Genomic DNA, 16,081 nt, shown 5'->3' with positions numbered 1-16,081 from the left:
TTCTGTCATTATATACTCACCCTCATGTCGTTCAAAACCCTTATGAGTTTCCATCTTCTGAGAAATAACCCCCCCGCCCAAAAAATTTTTTCCATGCTGATTTCCATACTTTAGCTGTTGATAAAAGGAAAAATCACCCAAAAGTATCATAAAAATAGTCCACATGCTTAAGTTTAAAACATGGGATTAAGGGTTCATTCAAATACCTAACTACTGGATATGACCAATAGAATGCTTCAAATTTCGAAATATCACGAAAAAAAAGATATACATTTTATATTTGTACATTTTCACATTTGTTTTTGGTCCATGTTATCTTAAATGACCTGATAATCACATGCAGACTATTTATATAATTAAATCTCAGCCTTTTGTGTTTAATAAGAACTTTAAGCCATATAGTGAACTGCTTATCAGAAAGGGAGACGCTGTTGTGAAAAACATACAGACTAAAGGTGCTTCATACGGTTTTCCACCAAAATAAAAGCTCAATTTAAGTAGATAAGGGAAATTGAAGAAATTGCGACAGCAATATATTATTACTGTGTAGTCAAATTTAATACTCAAGGTAGTATTAATAAATAATAGTAACAATAATAAACAATTTCAATAGTAACATTATATTTAAGCAATATATCACAAGCAAAAGTGCTATTGTAATAAAAGCTTTTATCAGTGATTTCATTAATACTGTGATGCTCTAATGTGCAACAATATATTTGACAAAAATAACTTTTAATGTTGTGTTTTGGATCTGTATAGAAGCACTACATTTGATTTAATGCTGTGAAATGTTAAAGTAATTTTCCTGTTTTCATTTGATTTTAAATGATTTGAATTTATTTGATTAGTTTTTATTTTATTTTATTTATTTTTTTATGATAAAATGTAATTAAACTTTAAAACAGAATTCAGAAATAATAAAATGGAAAACCCAGAATTTGGGGGAAAAAATAAAAGAGCCCTAATCCCGTCAGAGCCGTAGTCTAGCAGGCTGTGCTCATGACGTGGTGCTGATGCATCGCGGGTGACCCGAGTTAGAGTCCCGGCTCGTGAGGTCCTTTCCCGATCCCATTCCCACTCTTCTCCCTCTCGTTTCCTGTCACCTCTCTACTTTCCATATCGTCCCATACCCACTTAGCAAAGATCACTAACTAGCAGCTCAGACCTGTTCTGTTTTAACAGACGTGTGTGTGTGTGTGTGTGTGTGTTCTGCATCATTGGTCAGACAGGATATACTTCAATTCATGCCTCAGTTAGCTCAGACAGAGCTGTCTGCTTGTTTGTGTAAGTGTATATTTGTGCTGTTCAAATGTCTGTCTTTATTATTATCCACAAGAAATTATCATAAACTCATCATATTATTAAAATCATAATATAGATATAAAGTGGTATATTGTGACCGATTGATTTCAGTTTAGAGGTAGATTTGTATGCATTTGTCCTATCTCCATCTTAATTATTCGGAATATTAACAGAAGAAAAATGTAAAAACAAATTGTTAATTGGTTTACTGGTAGTTAGCTTACATTTATGTTATTTAATTCCATGTAATTTTACAATAAAATATTGTTTTAAAAAAAACAACTAATTATGTAAAAAATGTTTTTTAGAAGTAAAAACTGTGGATGAACAGATATGAAAATATTTGGCCGATACCGATTAAAACAAACAAACAAACTGTAAGCCGATAACGAAACAGATATTTTGCAACCATGTAATATTGTTCTTAGGAGTGCCAACCCTTCTAGAAATTGTGGATATTATTATTTGTGGATTATACGTTTGGATTCACAGAGTTTTTACAAAGTGTGTTTCAAATTATTTATAAATAACCCATCATATGTGTGTTTTCATGCTTATTACCGATATGCCGATGGCTTTCATTTGATCAATAATTGGCTGATAAATATCGGCAGTAAAAAGTATGATTTACCTTATCGTTAGGGAAAATTTGTATTGTTTAACAAGACATGCACTTTTACGGTAAACTAATTTGATAATTAAGGTGAAAACCAGTAATTGGGTGTTCCCAGAAGATTATATTTGATTATATTTTTAATTGAAGTATTTGCATTTCTTCATATCTTTGATATCAGTTATGTACATTGTGGTGTTTTGTTATTTATGTTTATTTTATTTAGTGAAGGTTTATTGCATTATTATTGCACACCAGTACATTTAAAAGTGCAAAGCAGATTTTGTAGTTCCAGCAGGTTGGTATATTAACATTATATAATACATATACAGAACTGTGCAAACGTTTTAGGCACTTAAGATGTTTCACAAAAACATTTGTCTTAAGATGGTTATTTATATCTTCAGCTTTAGTGTGTCAATAGGAAAAATACATTTTAGACTCCCAAACATTTCTTTTGCAAATAGAAAAGATTAGAATAGAAGAACAGGGAGTAACAGATGTCATGGCCCCCACAGTGCCCCCCACTGAACATTGAGTCAGTCTGGGATTACATGAAGAGACAGAAGTGGTTGAGACATCTGAAATAGATAGAAGAACTGTGGAGAATTCTCCAAGAAGCTTGGAACATCCTATCTGCCAACAACCAAGAAAAACTGTATCCAGGTGTACCGAGGAGAATTGGTGCTGTTTTAAAGGCAAAGGTGGTCACACCGAATATTGATTTAACTTTTTTATGTTTACTGGACTTTGTTTGATGTTAATTGATAAATGAAGACATCCTCACTATGCAACATTTTTCACAAGTGCCTATAACTTTTGCACAGTACTGTGTGTGTGTGTGTGTGTGTGTGTGTGTATATATATATATATATATATATATATATATAGATATATAGATATAGATATATAGATATATAGATATATATAGATATATATATGGTAGTGAACTTCAAAATACTGAATGTTGGTGTACTGGTGGTTGGGAATGGTCCTGATTAAAAAGAGTTGCCTGTTGCTGCTCTCTACTGGAAAAACACATGTACGAAAAACTTCTATTTTCACAGGTTTGATACATTGGCTGTGTTCACCATAGCACCATGCTATTTCTATTTCTGCAGTATGTATACTATTGCACTGTATGTATGCTGTGCATAGTATGCTACATTTCTGTTTGAATGGAATACCCGGATACGTATCGACTGTGATTTTCAACATCTGGTTCGTGACTCATTATTTTATCTGACTGGCATTTTTACCCAAACTTTACAAATCTTAAATAACTGCATTCCCTGATTATCTTGATACTGAATTAAGCATGCAATGTGGTGAGGTTATGTGACAACTGCTCCGTTCAGCTACAACATTAAAACCACCTACCAAATATTGTTTAGGTCCCCCTCATGCTGCCAAAACAGCACCAACCCGTATCACAGAACAGCATTCTGAGATGATTTTCTTCTCAACACAATTGTACAGAGTGGTTATGAGTTACCGTAGACTTTGTCATGTAGCATACTACTGTTTGAAACGTTTATTTTTTCATGCTGCTTCACACACAATTTGTTTTAAATAGTAGGCACTATACAGTATTCCATTCTGAACACTGCCTTTCTCACAGGATCCATAGACTCACACTATCACAAGATAACAGCTTGCCTTATTTGTTTATATGTGTGTATTATGTGGGCTGGATAAGGATCCAATTCCTGTTGGGAACCAGCCAAACCAGATCACTGGCGCATATACAGAATTACAGAGTGTTTGCGAGTGTATTCATGTGTATTTTTCAGATATCCTAAGGGCTGTTCGTTTATGAATGCTCTGGAAAATCTGATCTCTCTCCCATACAATTCCAAGTCCTCTCTCTGACCATTAGATACATAAACAATGAACAGAAACATTAGTTGGGACAATTCACATGGGTGGTGATGACCAAAAACCAATGTAAGACAATCAATACAAGATAACCAACATTGTATTATAGCTATTGCAGTATGATTTTAGTGTAGATTCTTAAATTATAGTAATTCCATTCAGAAATTGCAGTCTGCCATGCTGAAAAAATAACCTTGATTTATGAGTCAACAGAGGTGATGCATGGATTTTGTGAATGATTCAGAACCATTTGTTTTGACAGTAGTTCAACAACGCTGTTAGCCAGCGTAGCACATGGCTTTTTAATTATGATTTCTCATGCCATGCCCTAACCATGTGTGATGCGATAACGTAACACAATCACAGCCATTCAGAACGTATTTGATGTTTTATGTTGTAGGATTTTGGACCAATGAGATTTCACAGTGGGTACACCGTGAGACGCCACAGAAATGGGGACTAACTGCAGTATCTGGACAAAAATCCAAATTTATGTGGAAAAGCTTTTATTGTTTGTCGCATTATCACGTTTCTTGTGGTTAGTACGCGGTGTAAGGAAAACTTTTATTTTACTATACTACTTTCAGGGATGGTAAAAGTTTTCTCTTGTTGTAGGGCAAAATCGTCAGTTTTTGATCGCTTAGGCCACATCCACTAATACGTTTTCATTTTGTTACCTTTATGCCTCGCATGCACAGTAGAACGGCGTATTCTTCCACCGAAAACGGAGCATTTCTAAAGCCCAAAGTATACTTCGGTTGTCCGTGTCTTCATGCACAGTATGCATGATGCAAATTTCGTCTACACCAGTCCATGTCTGTGCGCATCATCAGCGTTGAGCGCGTTCGTTTTTGCCAGTGGTCAAAATAAAGGAGCCAGATTTTCCAGTAGGACAATAACCATAATTCAGCAAATTGGAAGCAGAAATTCATAGATTTGATTTTAAATATGTAGGTTTTGCATGTGCAGGAATAAATGACACGTACAAATTTAATCACATATTTACTGTAGTTACAAAAGCTTTTGTGCTATAAATCGAAGCTAAAATCGGATCCAAAAATGTCGCATCTGGAGATGGTCGGAACCCCATGCAGCCCCCCATGCGACTCTCCATTGGAAATGAATGACTTCCGGTCTATCGTCTGTCGGATGCATTGAAAGAGCAACTTAATACTAGGTGTAAACGGGGTCAAAGTATACCTGTGCCTTAAAACGTCCTCTGACGGCATTCTTTGGAAAACATTGACCTTATGAGATGGAATTAAACCAATTTGTGTGGATGTAGCATTGGTGTGACATGTTCTCTTTTGCGATTCATTTTTACACTCTGGCTGTTTTTCAATGTCCGTTCTTTTTGCATTCTTACGTTCTTGTGGACTTGTCTGACGTCATCACCCACCTCCAAAAAAAAAGAAAATAGTTAAGAGGTTGTTGAATCTACATATCACAGCACATCTCAAAACTTGCGTTCTGTAGATGCGTTTTACGTCCTCATGTATTCCGTTACTCCCCAACCCTGGTTAGGCAAGATTGATTTTCACAAGAATGCAAGAACGAGAGCGCGTTCTTAGCGCTGAGAAACACTGCCTGTCTACACCAGGCGTTTTCAATGGAAATCCACTGTTATAAACAAGTATATAATTATTATTGTAATGTTATTATTGCTAAAACTGCGTAAACGTGGTTAGACACACAATATTATTTAAATACATAGACCAGAGACCAGAAACGTCACTAGCTGGCTTTAATGTTGAAGTCAGAAGTTATATAAATATGTAACATGCAAAAATCATGGCAAAATGATTCAAATGTATGATATTTGGTTAGTAAAATAATTTAATTTCAGACAGACAGGATGATAAAGTGGCTGGAGTAGCTCTGCAGCCCGTCGGCAATCGCAAACGGGGCATCTGTTTACTTTCGGTGATACGCAAAGCGGACACTTCCACTGTAGACAGCTTCATTGATTATAACAGGGTCTATCTGCTTTGGACGCATCGCGTCCAGCGTAGCAGGACGAAAGCCTAATTTATACAATGGAAGACGCCAAACTTCTTTCTCCCAAACAAACTACAGCGAGTAAGAAATCATACGAGATGGCTCAACTTTTACTCCCATAGAGAAAAATAAACGAACCAACAAATGATACTATAACGATTTTTAACCCCAAACCCTACCGTGATTTTAATAGGAAAATAGCTTTTGTGTGCCACGGAAGAAAGAAAACTTTGGGGTTTGGAGCGAGACGAGGGATGCATATAAAAGGTTATTGACATACTGTATATCAGTCATTTGTATTGCATAAATAAATGTGGAATCCCAGATAGCATGTCTGGTTTACATATTTTAATCTGTAAAGCATCACAGTCTAATTAACAATCTGCTAAACATCTTAAAAAGATCAGATTTACAAACATTCTAAATCATAAACGTCTCAAAGGCATCTGCTGAATGTCTTATTGAAATCCAAGATATACTTATTGGCATATATGTCTTATAGACGTACTGCAGATGAGCAAACAATGTTAACGCACACATCAAATAGACATCTGAGTGATGAACGTGTGCTATCAGGGAGGAGTACAGACATTTACTTTCTTAAAATAAAGTGTTGGATAGGAGGCTAGCTACAATCTGATGCCTGTATTGAAATTCTGTTTGTTGATTGGTTGGTGTAAAAGACGTATCTTTTTGTACGAGCCAAGTCGTACGATATCTTACGATTTCGCCATCTCTAATGAATTATTATGAGTTGTCTTGAGACTGTTATCCAAAACTGTGTTTATTCTACGCACAGCGTTGTTTCAAAACGTACTAGTTGAGGAAAATAAAGAACGTCACGTCCAAACCATACCCATGATTAGTTTTAACCAATCATCAACGCTTTTCGACTAGCTGAGTTCTACTAGGTCAAGAATTTCAGTGATACGCACCAAACAACTTTGCAGAACAAAAACGTTAGTGCATTTCGTCATAACTTTGAGCTGAAATAAGTATATATACGGTATTTAGGTACCCAGTAAGTATAAATTTGCATTTAGCCTGCAAAAAAGTTCTGACAGTGTCCAAAATTATGCGTTGCAGTTGTGCCAGATGACTCAAAACATCCAGTCAATGCTGTCTATGTGTATTGTATAGTCTGACATAATGTTGCACAGTGTGTCATGGCTTTTACCCAAGATCTCATTGGGATCATGTCATTAAAAATCGTAGACCGTGCACCCAGCTTAAGACATCAAATGTTTGTATTTCCTTCAACAGGATAAGATTTAAAAATAGCAATCATGTTTTCAAATGTTGTGGCAGGGAAGCGCATTGAAAAGGAATGTGACCGTAATTAATAAATTACTGTTGAAATCTACCAGTGTGGTTTGCTAAGAATAGGCACTTGTTGAAAAGCAACGTTGGCAATTGGCCGAGAGAAAATTGCCCATCTTCACAGTTGGCACTGAAAAATCATGTATGGGCGGGGTCCACTGCGCCGTCCAATCACAGACCAGTCTGAAGTTGATTGACACACACTAGTCATATTCAGTCAAGATGTCTAAGAATCTTTATGAGTCTTAAAAACAGGGAGTTTCTAAGTCTTTATTTTGAGTGCTAAATGGCATACTTGGTCTTGTGGCCTTTGCTTCAATGTGTCCGATAAGTCCACGAGACCGTGGAGTGTCCCATTGTCATTTTATGGTTTAAAATAGCCCTCTTTGTCATTCGCAATGCACCCTCGATGTCCCTTATGTGCAGCTTGCAGCATTACGTCACAAAAGTGTGGACTCGAAGGAGGACCACAAGGGCTGAGGGCAGAAATTAGGACGGGGCCGATGAGTCTGCGTGTCTTCCGTGTTTGTGTGTCAGTGTGTGAGCCCAGCGATGAGGTCATCGATCGGAGCGGTCTCTGCTGGGTCCAGTAATCTGAATGCGTGACTGAAGGTAATGAAGTGTGTGAACAGTGTGTTGAGGTGAGGGTGTAACTCCATGGCAATGGCGTTTTGGTAGTGCGCACTGAACAGGTGAGCCAGAGTACGGAAGAGCATTACAAAGACCTTCTGAATCAGGAACATGAATCCAGGAGGGAATGATGAGCCTAGACAGATACACACACACACACACACACACACGTTTACTTGGCATCTACAGTGCACAAGTATAATCACTGCCACAAATGCTGTCGATTGACCTTAACTTGTATTGAACCCGGAATATTCCTTTAATTTTACAGTATTTACTTTATTTCTGAGTTGATTTCCCAACTGAGAACTCTCCTGAATGTCTCCAAAATGATGTTTTGTCAGATTTAGCTCACTGTTGGGTAAACATCATGACCTTGAGTGGCTTGTTGCTTTTAGATAACGGAGGTTATCCAAGAATGACACCAAAATACAGTCTTCAACAAATCTGAATATATTAGCTTAAAACTGGACTTTATTATTAATTACACAAAATGAAAAAAATAAAATTAACAAAAAAATTACTATAACAATTAAAAAACTATATATATATATATATATATATATATATATATAAAGATGAAAAAAAGACCTTGCTTTGTTAATAGCTAGAAACGGCCCTGATATAGACTATAACAATTGATTTTGTAAGATTAATCACCATTTAATTTATGACATTCATTTCTAAATGCGCTTACACAAATTTTGGTAACACTTTACTATAAGGTTCTATTCATTATCATTAGTTAATGCATTAGATATCATGAACTAACAATGAACAATAGATTTTTTTACAGCATTCATTAATCTTTGTACATGTTAGTTAATAGAAATATAATTGTTCATTGTTAGTTCATAGTGCATTAACTAATGTTAACATATACAACTTTTGATTTAAAAAATGTATTATTATATGATGAAATTAACATTAACCATGATTAACAAATGCTGTAAAAGTACTGTTCATTGTTAGTTCATGTTAACTAATGCTGTTACAGTAACCAATGTTAACAAATGGAACCTTATTGTAAAGTGTTACCGAAAGTTTAAGTATCATACCTGCCCTGGTGGGAAACACGCGTTCGTCTGTAAGCAACTCCTGAATGTAGGACATGGCGTAATCGATGTAGAGTGTAGCTGAACACTTTAATTTCTTCCCCTGTTCATCCGTCCATTCATACAGACTGAAAACACATATGAACACATCCATGCTTCATGACTCATTTTGAGTGTATCCCACAGTCATTTTTACCATGGTAAAATAGTTTACATCAAACTACCATAATTACAGCAGTGCTACTTCTGTAAAACAGTGTTTACTTGGTATTTCCACTGTCAGCAAAAAGCTTTTTACACTGTTTGAAGATCTCATATGAATTTATTATGATTTTATATTTCACGATTATTGCTGTAACTGGTATTATGGTAGAATTTATAGTTACAATGGTAAGATTTTGCTAGGGTACACACATTACATGGTACTGAGTATGAGTTGATATCCCAAATCATTTTGTTAATTTTTATGCTAGTTTGTCGTGTGTTTTCCTCACATGTTTCCGGGGCTTTTGGCTGTCGGACACGCATTTGTGGAGCAGAAATCAGACAGAGCGCTGATGAGGAGAGTTGCATGCTGGAAGAACGCGACAGCTGGAAGAGATGGTGAGACAGAGAGTTAACACAACTGTTGTGTCCGGTTGCATGTTTATGCGGCAGTCATGTAAATGTCGGTCAGATGGTCTGTTTCTGTCTAAGTGGACGGTTCTTGGCCAGAATAAGCTGCAAAGTTGACCAGACTTTATGCTGATAGTCAAAAAAAAATAAAAATAATATTCTTAGCATTCTTTATGCACTTCTGAACATTATACATACGTGAGGGTTAGATAAAATATTTTAAAAATGTTCCCGAATGAATTAGTCTCATCTAGACACACAGTGTGATCATTTTTTAGATGTTTGTAATAACGCTGCGTTCAGTTGCAGAGGTGGGTAGTAACGTGCTACATTTACTCAGTTACATTTACTTGAGTACATTTTTGGAGAAAATTTACTTTTATGAGTAGGTTTAATAGTGGGTACTTTTTACTCTTAGGCAAGTAAATTTCTAATGAACATTTTTTTTACTTTTACTTCAGAATTTTGATAAACCATACCGTTTTCGAATGGCGCTTCAACGAATTTGACGAAGAACGCGTAAAATTGAACTTGGGGCTGTATCTCCACAGCGCTTTGAGGGATTGGGACGAAACTTGGTACGTGTCATCACCATTAGGCCCTGAGGTTACCTGCAGTGTTTTGGCACACTGCCCCCTACTGGTCAGGAGATAGAAAAATTGCTATTTTGGCTTATAACTCTTGAACGCTTTCCTGCATGATAACCATCATGCCCAGATACTACCTGAGCAGTTTCAGAACAGCGCCACATACTGGACAAAAATTCTAAGAAGTAGCTATTTTTATTATTTTTTGAAATAAATGTTTTTTTTTTTATGATTGAAAATTTACTTTTTCTAACTCCTCATACACTGTTCATTGGACTCACATGTCACAAAGCTTCTTTTGCTGCTCATGGTGCCGATAATTGGCTTGACCCTGTTATCGCTGCTTGCAGCTATATTTATAATTGTTGTTGTTATTATTTTTATTATTATTATTACTCTGAAATACATGTTAAATATGTATTAATTAATGGAATATTGGAGATTAAACATACAGAATTATGTTACATATGAAAGTAACTAGTTACTCGCTACTTGAGTATTCTTTTAATTTGATATTTTTGACTCTTAAGTAATTATTAATATTACTTTTAGTTCTACTTGAGTAATTATTTTTTTCAAGTAATTGTACTTTTACTTGAGTACAGTTTTTGGCTACTCTACCCACCTCTGTTAAGTTGTAAAATAGCATTCACTTGTGACCTCTCTCTCATAATGTGTGTGTGTGTGTGTGTGTGTGTGTGTGTGTGTGTCTTTGTTTGAAGACACACTGTTTGTTGCTATCCACTCCTGCTGGTCGAGGCCATGTGGCAGTGCAGAGAGGGTCAGAAGGTCAACGTCAGTGATGCGTCTGGACAGGAAATGATGTTGCAGGTAAGGTTTAACCTCAGCAGATGGGATTGGATGTAGACTGTTGTTTTTTCTGTTACACACAAACAAACACAGTTAAACAAATCCTAAAGCAATGATACTAGAGTTTCTATGATATACAGTGGCAAGAAAAAGTATGTGAACCCTTTGGAATTAGCTGGTTTTCTGCATTAATTGGTCATAAAATGTGATCTCATCTTTATCAAAGTCACAAGTATAGACAAACACAATGTGCTTAAGCTAACAACACACAAACAACTATAATTGTTCATGTCAGCCCCAAATCATGATTGTACTTCACCGTTGGGATGATGTTAACATGTTGGTATGCGGTGCCCTTTTTATGCCATACATAGTGCTGCATGTTCTTCTCAAATAATTCAACCTTAGATTCATCAGTCCACAAAACATTTTCCCAGTAGTGTTGTGGAGTGTCAAGGTGGTCTTTGGCAAACTTCAGGCACGCAGTAATGTTTTTGTTGGAAAACAGTCGCTTCCTTTATGGTATCCTGCCATGGACACCATACCTGTTTAATGTTTTCCGTATAGTAGACTCATGAACAGAGATGTTAACCAGTTACAATGATTCCTTCAAGTCTTTATCTGTCACTCTAGGGTTCTTTTTTACCTCATTGAGCATTCTGCGGTGTGCCCTTTGAGTCATCTTGGCTGGACAGCCACTTCTAGGGAGAGTAGCCACAGTACTAAATCATCTTCATTTATAGACAATTTGTCTAATTGTGGACAGATGAATATCTAAGCTCTTCGAGATAACTTTGAAACCCTTTCCAGCTTTACGAAAAGCAACAATTCTTGATCGTAGGTCTTCTGAGATCTCTTTTTTGCAAGGCATGGTCCACGTCAGCAGATACTTCTTGTGAATAGCAAACTCAAAATGTTTGAGTGCTTTTTATTAGTCAAAGTAGCTCTAACCCACACCTCCAATCTCATTTCATTAACTGGATTCCAGGTTTGCCAACTCCTGACTCTAATTAGCTTTTGTTGACATCATTAGTTTATGGGTTCACATACTTTTTCCAAATTACACTGTGAATGTTTGAATGATGTGTTCAGTATGTACAAGAACAATACAATAAATTGTGTGTCATTAGTTAAAACGGATTGTGTTTGTTCATTATTGTAAATTAGATGACGATCAAACCAGATTTTAAGACAAATGTATACATAAATGCAGGTAAATCCAAAAGGTTCACATACTATTTCTTGCCACTGTAATTACTATTATAATAACAATATACATGATAATTAATTATATATTATTAATTATTATACATTTATAATATTATCATTACTGTAGAATTACCCTATTTCTCCACCTAATATATATTTCATATTTATAAAATATATGTACTATATATAGACAAGTTTTGTCAGATTTGGCTCACTGCTGGGGACCTTTAGTGGCTTCATAATGTAGTTGACCCCTGCCTGAATGTATGCCGGTGTGGTTTGATTATGTTCGCTTGTTTGTTGAGCCATTCCAAAAATATGATAATAGTGAAAATTCATTTAAGAGGGCTAGCGTGAGAGTGAACATACAAAACCTCAGCTAGAGAAAAACACACATATGCACACTTGAAATTTTGCTCCAAATCTTATTGTTACTGGGATGTAGCCCTTGTGACAACTTCCCCATGTGACAACTAGCCCCGTTCTCCCCCATATATAAGGAGATTTTGCAAGCTACAATGTGCAGGTCTCACGCTCAAATTTCAGTGATTTCTCTCTGTCGCGGTACAGCTGTCTGCTAGTTAATTTTTGTTTAAAATAGTTTTGCTGAGGCACACAGCAAACCGTTTGAGACCACACACACACACTGTGGCGTTACACAAGGACACACATGGTTGTAGTTTAGTTTGTAAAGTGTGCACATGGGGTTGTTCCTTTCAGTTGTGATTATGTACTGTGTGTACGTGTTTTCCGATCGCATTAGCGAGCAAATGAGCACAATATCCTTGAAAGTCAGCAGCTTTCTACCATAGACAGCCCTAATTTTCCTGTATACAAATGAGAAAAGCCACACACATGAACGGAACACACTGGCCTAGAATGTGTTTACACAGAGAGTGAGGAATCTGAAAACAGGAGCGTCAACCTCCGAATTCAACCTTGAAATAACTGATAGTGTGTGGTGGGTGTTTGAGACGATGGCCTTGCCCTAATTGATAAAAAACAGACTGTGATGAGGTGTATCTGTCTTTTGTATAGTGGCCCCAAAATGTATTTGGACACTTTAGCCATTTTATCCCCCGTAAATGTATGAATGTTATTTGCATTAGATAACTTTGGCTCGGCTTTTGCCAATAACTGATCTAAGCATCCTCCACAATACAGTTATATTACAGACACTGTCAGTGCTTGAGTTTGTAGAAAATCCATCTGTAATTGTGGAGATTACATTTTCATCACACCCTTTTGTGCTATCACATGAATGAATCCAACACCTCTGTGATGAGCATTTCATAGTTTATTGTTGGACGTTTATTTGTTGTTTAATTTTTAGTTTAATTTAAACTTAACTAAACAAAAAAATTAAACTATAGGTAATATATAGTTACATTTTGTGCTTAAAGTTTTTAGTTTTCAATTTTCTTTAATTTAGTTTTTAGTTTTCAATTTTGTTTTTTGTTTTCAGTTTAGCTTAGTTAATTTAAGTTAAATTAAACACAAAATTACACTATAGGTAATATAGTTTTTAGTTTAGTTTACAGTACTGTTTTGTTGTTGTTGTTGTTGTTGAGTTTAGTGTTCTTTTTAGTTGAGAGTTTGGTTTTGGTTTAGTTTTTTATTGTTTCATTTTTAGTTTTCATTTTAGTTTACTTTTTTGTTTTGTTTTGATTTGATTTTTGTTTAGTTTTGGTTACATTTCAGTTTAGTTTACAATTCAGATTTAGTTTTTAGTTTTCAGTTTAGCTTAGTTAAGTTTCAATTAAACTAAACAAAAAATAAAATAAAAAATAAACAATAGGTAATATATAGTTATATTTTTTGCTTAGTTTAGTTTTCAGTTTTCAATTTAGTTTTGTTTAGTTTTAAGTTTACAAAAAATGTAAATATAGGTAACATAGTTTACTTAGTTTATTTTACAGTTTAGTTTTGAGTTGTTTACTGTTTTTTTTTTTTTTGTTTAGTTAGTTTTTTTTTTTTTAGTTCAGTTAAGTTTGTTAAAATGAACAAAAAATTAAACTATAGGTAACAGTTTACTTTTTTAGTTTAGTTTACAGTTTAGTTTAGTTTTGAGTTGAGTTTACTGTTTTTTTTTATTTAGTTACATTTTTTACTGTTTCGTTTTTAGTTTAGTTGGTTAGATTTTTTTTTTTTTTTAGTTTAGTTTTTATTTTATTTTATTTTTAGGTGAGTTTAGTGTTTTTGTTTAGAGTTTGGTTTTAATGTAATTTTTTATCGTTCGTTTTTAGTTTCCAATTAAGTTAGTATAGTTAACTTAAATTTATTTTTTATTTTAGTTTTAGTTTTTTTTTTTGTTTAGTTTTTTGTTCAGTTAAGTTTTTTTTTTTTGTGTGTTTTTAGTTTGTTTTTGTTTTTTTAAGTTTAGTTTAGCGTTCTTTATAGTTTAGTTTTTAGTTTAATTTTAGTTTAGTTGAAAAAGACTGTCCACCTAAAGAACCGAATGGAAATTCTAGAAACAAGCAGCTGTTGCGAGTTATTTTAGGAAATGTTTATCTTCGTCTCAAGTCTGTTAGATACAGCGCCTTAAAATATTAACAAATACTACAGTCAAGTAAACATAACAAGTGTTTTTCTCATTTCTCATTTTTCTCATTTTTTAGTCATTTTATAATCTGCCAAATGAATAAATGTAAATGTTTTTAAAAATGTGTATATATATATATATAGATTACCATGGTTTGCTGTACGTGGTTGTAGGCTACTACATTTACATTTTGTCATTTAACAGATGCTTTTATCCAAAGCGACTTACAAATGAGGAATACTACAATGAGAGCAATTCATCCTAAGGGTACAGAAACATGAATGACGTTATACAGTTTCAAAATTGCTCAGAAAAGTATGAGCGAGAGTGAAAGTATCCTGTAGGAATGGATGTTTTGAAAAGTACAGGGATAGTTGGTCAAACCATGAGTACATGAGACACATTGTGGTATTATTTGAATTATTTTGGGTAAATACCATTGTATATGAATCTGCTAATCACTCAGTACTACGATATTACAAACACTGTACAATAGTGCCAACAGTACTTTTTTTAATATAAGGGGTATTTCATTTATTTGCTAAATATGTGTGAAGGATGATTTTCCCTGTGCAAGAACCAATGTAATATTTTCAGTATGCCCAACTGCACATATGCACAGGTGCACAGTATGTAAATATACGGGCCACGGCAGGTGTGTTTACCCATAAACAAGGTCCCATACTTAGGGTTTTTGAACACAAACACACATGGACTTGTGAAAGTTTCGTTTGACTTTGAGCTACTTTGTAACACAGTAGTAATACTGAAACTGATCTTACTGAACAAATGTTCTGTTTAAAACACACATGCTCACATACTCTCTCTCTAAAGGTATGCATGGCCCTTATCTCAGCAGTCATTTGCCTTGCGTGTGAATTACACTAACATTTTGCTGTATGTGTGTAAAATATAAATAGCTTTATATGAAAAAAAGGATTATAAATATGTCCCCATTTATAAGCAGTGTACTCACACTTTGGACAGGCTGATGTTGGTGTGGTTTGCCTTCAAAGCATCCACATCCTCTTCATCAGAGCTACTGTAACTCTGACATCCCCCCATATCCAGGGAACTTCTACCCGTTAAAGGATCCAATAAGACGACCTCATTCAACCAGCAAAACTCATAAAAATGTTGCCGTTGCACCTGTCACATAGAGACACACACATACAGCAGTCCCTCATGCGCATGTTGTCTTTGTCTACATTACATCCATATGTTTCCCATCCAGTAGTAATGTCCAGAATATTTTCAGACTGTCTCTCTGTCTTTGTCCAGCATTCTACCTGCTTTCTCTCTTGTGTGTTCTCACGGCTGTTGTTTGTGTCCCCTACTCTTCAGGCTGTGTCTCTGTTTCTCTGGTAAAGCAGACGGACAGGTTTCACAAGTACTTAAAGATATTTACTCTCTTACACACTCTGAAGCCACGCCCCTTCAACACGGTTCCCCACCTAATCCCATTGCAGGCTCCTCCCACACATGCAAGGGGAACTTTTGTTTTCAATGTACTTTATGC

At 35.1% G+C, this 16,081-nt stretch overlaps 1 protein-coding gene across 1 annotated transcript; it reads right to left on the bottom strand.

The window, feature by feature from the left end:
• Window positions 1-2,950: 2,950 nt before the first annotated feature.
• Window positions 2,951-15,931, bottom strand: LOC127456443 (MOB kinase activator 2-like). Its single transcript, XM_051724948.1, has 5 exons — window positions 15,539-15,931; window positions 10,730-10,881; window positions 9,294-9,390; window positions 8,803-8,927; window positions 2,951-7,880 (listed from the first exon to the last, which is right to left on the bottom strand). The coding sequence occupies exons 1-5, from the start codon at window positions 15,625-15,627 to the stop codon at window positions 7,648-7,650; spliced, it is 696 nt and encodes a 231-aa protein (XP_051580908.1). The 5' UTR covers window positions 15,628-15,931; the 3' UTR covers window positions 2,951-7,647.
• Window positions 15,932-16,081: the final 150 nt, after the last annotated feature.

The sequence above is a fragment of the Myxocyprinus asiaticus genome, chromosome 18 (genome assembly GCF_019703515.2).
Source record: "Myxocyprinus asiaticus isolate MX2 ecotype Aquarium Trade chromosome 18, UBuf_Myxa_2, whole genome shotgun sequence".
NCBI lineage: Eukaryota > Metazoa > Chordata > Actinopteri > Cypriniformes > Catostomidae > Myxocyprinus > Myxocyprinus asiaticus.
The sequence above is the reverse complement of the archived record's forward strand: the minus strand, read 5'-3'. Positions and strand labels throughout refer to the sequence as shown.

Excerpts from the sequence above, each read along its gene's own strand:
- LOC127456443 (XM_051724948.1), bottom strand. The coding sequence starts at position 15,627 with ATGGGGGGATGTCAGAGTTACAGTAGCTCTGATGAAGAGGATGTGGAT. Across the intron at positions 10,882-15,538 it reads AACATCAGCCTGTCCAAAGT|AAAAAACAACAGTCTACATC; the intron begins GTGAGTACACTG and ends TGTGTGTAACAG. Across the intron at positions 8,928-9,293 it reads GCCAAAAGCCCCGGAAACAT|TCTGTATGAATGGACGGATG; the intron begins GTGAGGAAAACA and ends ATGTGTTTTCAG.